At 39.5% G+C, this 4,990-nt stretch overlaps 1 protein-coding gene across 1 annotated transcript; it reads left to right on the top strand.

Annotated features, from left to right (window-relative positions):
* The first annotated feature begins 281 nt into the window (after positions 1-281).
* Positions 282-4,675, top strand: LOC108437014 (protein delta homolog 1). The gene is made up of 5 exons (XM_017713833.2): positions 282-827; positions 1,061-1,124; positions 1,215-1,345; positions 1,521-1,662; positions 2,147-4,675. The coding sequence occupies exons 1-5, from the start codon at positions 641-643 to the stop codon at positions 2,898-2,900; spliced, it is 1,278 nt and encodes a 425-aa protein (XP_017569322.1). The 5' UTR covers positions 282-640; the 3' UTR covers positions 2,901-4,675.
* Positions 4,676-4,990: the final 315 nt, after the last annotated feature.

Here is a 4,990-nt window from a genome sequence, read left to right as displayed (position 1 = left end):
TAAACGTATATGGCAATTTGACTGCATATTAAACAAACGATCTCTAATTTTTGCAAAATACTGCATAAATCAGTTTTAATCCCCAAGCTCCATTTTTGCAGATTGGGACCATTTTGAAGAATGGAAAATGTTGCTGAAATCACAATAAACCTTCTCGTCATATGAATCCAGCAGTAAATGTGGAACTGTAAATCTAGAACAAGGCAAATGACTTGTTCTAGGTTTACACCAGCTCAGGTGGGCGGAGCGTGTGTTGGACACGACAGAGTGAATGCGATCTCTCCTCATAACATCACGCGTCTGTGTTGTGGCTGAAAGGCGTTAGTGCTGCTTAGATGCAAAAAAAGGGGCTAAATGAACAGCTCTTAGAAAAATGATGAAGGAAACACTGAAAATACGGGCTGTTTGTTGCGGCTAGAAGAAAATTTCAGAAGAGAGTGAATTTTTTTCCTGATCGTACTTTTCGAGCTGACGTTATAGATTCTACTTTTACCTTTCGGAGCGTCTGCCGTTACCACAAGGAACGACACCGAGCATGTTACTGCTGCTATCGCCATCTTCACAGGGTCGTGTTTATTGGTGATGAACGTTAACTTGGCAAGACTGTTCTGTTTTTTAGATTGGATTCGGTGGACCATGCATGCATTGGGGGTTGCTAGAGCCCTGCACTTCGCCACAACCTGCCGTCGAGTCGCTCCACTTTTCTGAGAATAAATGGGCTTCAGGAGGACGAGCACTTAACCTAAATACAAGCATGAGTGTACATGGATTTCTGCGGTTGACGATTTCATACTTACTTTTGCTCGGCTCTGCAACCCTTGGCCAAGGTAAATGATCTCCGCACTTCGTTTTTTTGTGAGATTTCAGTGATTTCAGAATTCTTTTTTGCATTTCTGCCTTTATTGGTGAACGTCTGCAGAATATCCACTTGCAAAACATGCATCGCGTGCAAGAGTGTCTTCAGAAGACATCGTAATTTGGCATGATATTTTGAACAGTTCATTTACTTTTAATGTGTGAACAGCTGCTTTATAATTACCACTGCATTGATGTTTTGTAGGTTCAGCTTGCGGAGCTGGGTGCAATCTTGAAAATGGGTTTTGTGATAAGAATGGCGAGTGCAGGTATGCTTAGGCATTTATTGTTATTTTCATCTTCATCTTCTTAAAATGTTCACTCAAAAGGTATTCCAAAATATATTCCACTTTTCTCAGGTGCAGACCTGGCTGGCAAGGTGTGACATGCGAGCAATGTGTTCCTTTCCCTGGCTGCGTTCATGGAAAATGTGAAAAAGCTTGGCAGTGTATCTGTGAGCAGGGCTGGGTGGGCAGTCAGTGTGACCAAGGTGAGACCTACTTACTGAAAATCAGTCTCATGGACATCAGATCCACAAATCTCTCAGCAGTTATGTATACTGAGGCAGTGCTTTGGCCACGCAATGCAATCACAATTTTATGAGGGAACAGCAAGCATTAGACTGTGCAATGGACGCTAAGCTCTAATACTTATTTTGTTTTTAGACATCCATCTGTGTTCGGCAGAGCCTTGTTCTGGCAATTCAACTTGCATTGAGACAGGAGAAGGAGGATATATCTGCATCTGTCCTGCTGGTTACACAGGGAAAAACTGCCAGCTGAAGAAAGGACCATGTCTAACAAATGGGTAAGAGCGGTCTTTCTCACCAGTATTTTAGAAACGGTAAATAATCATTTTCTTGTGGGAGATTTTATCTCCTATAATTGCATTAGTATTCTTAGTGCAGTAATCTAGTCTATTGGTTACTGAAAATTAGTACTGATATTTTGCACCTGAAATTCAACTGAACGATTATTATTGATTGCAGTGAGCAGTCTTTTTTTTTAACTCTGACACAGAATCAAGCAACACATAAAACAAATTGGTAGAATCAGTCAAGCATGTGACTGCTTTGCCTACAACATGTTAATTAAATGAAATCAAATGAAGGGGCCTTCCTAAAATAATACCAAGCTTTAATAACCACTTGGGTTTTCTGGGTAAAAGCACAATATTTGCACAAATTTAAATGAAGTGTGAATTTGGACCAAAGGCTCAAAAGCCTTTTTTTAATTAAAATAAATATCCTGTTAAGACTCTTAAAATGTGAAATTTGTGCTTTCATGTTTAGCTCCCCATGTCAGAATGGAGGCACCTGTATGGATAATAATGGATCTGACAGCCACTCGTCTTGCCTCTGCCCGTCTGGATTCACTGGAGATTTCTGTGAAATTGATGTTGATAAGTGTGAGCCCAACCCATGTCTAAATGGGGGCACTTGCACAGATCATGGTCTGGCTTACACATGCCTTTGCCCCCCTGCTTTCTCTGGTCCCATCTGCAACACCAACCTGGCTTCATGCTCTGAGGCCACCTGTGGAAAAGGAGGCACTTGTTTAAATGGAACTGATGGTGGAACCTACTGCATTTGCCCACCAGGCCTAACAGGGCCTTCATGTGACCTCCACACTCACAAATTGAAACCAAAAGCCAGGCCTAAGCCCCCAGGCCTAGGCCATCCTCCCCTGCACTACAGCCTCCCAGCCCATGCCTTCCATAAGCTTCTGAGGCCCCCTGAGCGTGAGCTACTTAAGATCACCTTGAAAGAGACTATGCACACCTCCAGCCCCCTGGTCACCCACAGCCAGGTCATCTGCTTTACTGTACTGGGTCTGCTCACTTGCCTGGTGATCCTAGGAACCACCGGCATCATCTTCTTCAATCGCTGTGAGACGTGGCTGGTGAACGCAAAGTATAGCCAGCTAGTGCGGCAGCAGAGGGACTTCCTTTTGAAGGCTACAAATGGCGAGGAACACTCCGTAAACATCATCCTGCCAGAGAAAATCAAACTGACCAATTATGGGAAGCATTACACATCTATATAAGGCAGGGCCAAAAAATAGTTGTCCTTGGAATTTTGTGTGCAAAGGATTTTGTTATATGAGGGCTTAAATAAATTGTAGGTGAAATGGGGAGAGAATGGAAACATTTGTCACGAACACTAGAGTTACATGTCACCCCGTGGAAAATAAAAGGAACAACATGAAAAAAGAGAAAGTCCTTAAAACAGATTAAGCAAAAGATTTACATTTTAAACAAAACATTTAAAATGCTTTAGTTTGAGTTTGTTACTAGATTTGTTTAAATATATAACATAGGTAGATCAAATAATATGTGCTTCAAACTATAATGCAAAAACAAAAAAAAGTAATCCATATTGGTACAAGTAGACTTTGACAAAAACATCTCAGTGTAGCAGGAGCCACAATAGTGGATAGCTTTATTATTGTCATAAAAAGTATAGTGTAATAATGAATAAGAGAACATGAGAGCTAAAAGCTAAGCTTTTACGAGATGTACTACCTACTTCTTTGGGGCTTTAAATAGGAAATTTTTAGAGTGCCAACCAGAGTAGCAGTCCTAGGAAGTCTCAGAATGAAAGCCTTGTGATAATCAGTTCTGTCCATTTATAACAGCTCATTTGGGTCCGCAATTTACAGCATCTCCTTGATGTGAATATTATCCACTAACATCCAGGACAAGGCTGTGTTGTTAAATGCTTCCTCCACACTAACCACGTAAGTGGGTGTAGGCAAGTGAGGGCTGTCTAGGGAAAGCCAGAAAGAGTGGCTTAAATAAGTGGAACAGGAATAGGCAAAGCCAAAAAAGGTGGTTTTGGTCAGGATTTGAATGTTGGCACTGGTTTCATAATATACTTTGACAGGCTATTAGCTTTGGAATATGTACGAAACCACATCTCAGGAACATAATGGAAACAAAAGAGGAAAAGGTTGGTTTTATAGGAGGTAAATGTGTGCACAAATCTTGACTGGTAAATAATTGTGTTTCAGATCCTATGTTTTACAGGTAGTAATGGACAGAGGTCTTTTCCACAGTATTTTAACAACTAGAAGCATATGTAACAATGTGATAAACAAGTGATGCAGTCATCTTTCAAAGGCAAAAGTGATATTTTACAGTAGTGTAAATAGTCCATTGGTCTATTAAAAAGGGAATTAAAAATCAACATTTTTGCAGTTGACTTGATAGATTGTTTTCACTCAGTCCCCTACTTCCAGTGTATTTTACAAGCTGTTAATTAAAACATTTACAGTAAATACATCTGAACTACATGACAAACATGTACAAAAAAATACAACCCACAATAGCTATTGAAATGTTCATCTAAAATGGTCAATTCTTATACTGTGAATTTAGAAAGTAAGTATAATGACCAACAGGCAAGGGCATGCTTTATTATTTTACATTATTTTATTTTAACATTATTTTAAACTAACATCTGAAACACTTCCAATTCTTTAAAACCATTCTCTCTTCCTTGGTTTAACTGTATATTGAACATTTTTCAGATCTCACATGAGCCACATGATGCTTGGGGTTTTTTTGATTGTTTTTCCGTATATAATTCTACAAATCAATATAGATGTGGTTTTGTGAATTGTTAGGCTAATCTTTTGATTTAAAAAAAAGAAGTTATGAAAAAAACATTATTTAATGATTAATCTTTCCCCCACCCTGTAAAGTTGGATCTGTGGGTAAGCAATATAACATGGGATTTTTGTTAAAGTGGAACTGGACTGAATCAATGTATTCATCTCAAGGTTACCTTTAACTGACCAATAAATCGAGCTTCATAGTATGCCTCTCAGATGTTCCTCTGCCCCTCTAGAGAGCACTAAGATTACAGCAAGTTGCACAGGTCTGTCATATATGGTATAATATATGGGCATATATTGCTTGTGATCACAAATGCCAGCCAAAAAAATCTATGAAAGAGTTTTTCACAGCCTTCACAGCAACATCAAAGGAAAGTGTCCTCTAAAATACAGCAGGTCTCTGATTATTCCTATGCTGTACATTTTCACCCCCCCCCCTAACAAATGGATTTCAAAAGGTACATACTGCCACCATGTGACTCCATGCATAACACTGTAAGATGCTCTACCCATTACCT

Source organism: Pygocentrus nattereri, chromosome 10 (assembly GCF_015220715.1).
Source record: "Pygocentrus nattereri isolate fPygNat1 chromosome 10, fPygNat1.pri, whole genome shotgun sequence".
Classification (NCBI taxonomy): Eukaryota; Metazoa; Chordata; class Actinopteri; order Characiformes; family Serrasalmidae; genus Pygocentrus; species Pygocentrus nattereri.
The sequence above is the reverse complement of the archived record's forward strand: the minus strand, read 5'-3'. Positions and strand labels throughout refer to the sequence as shown.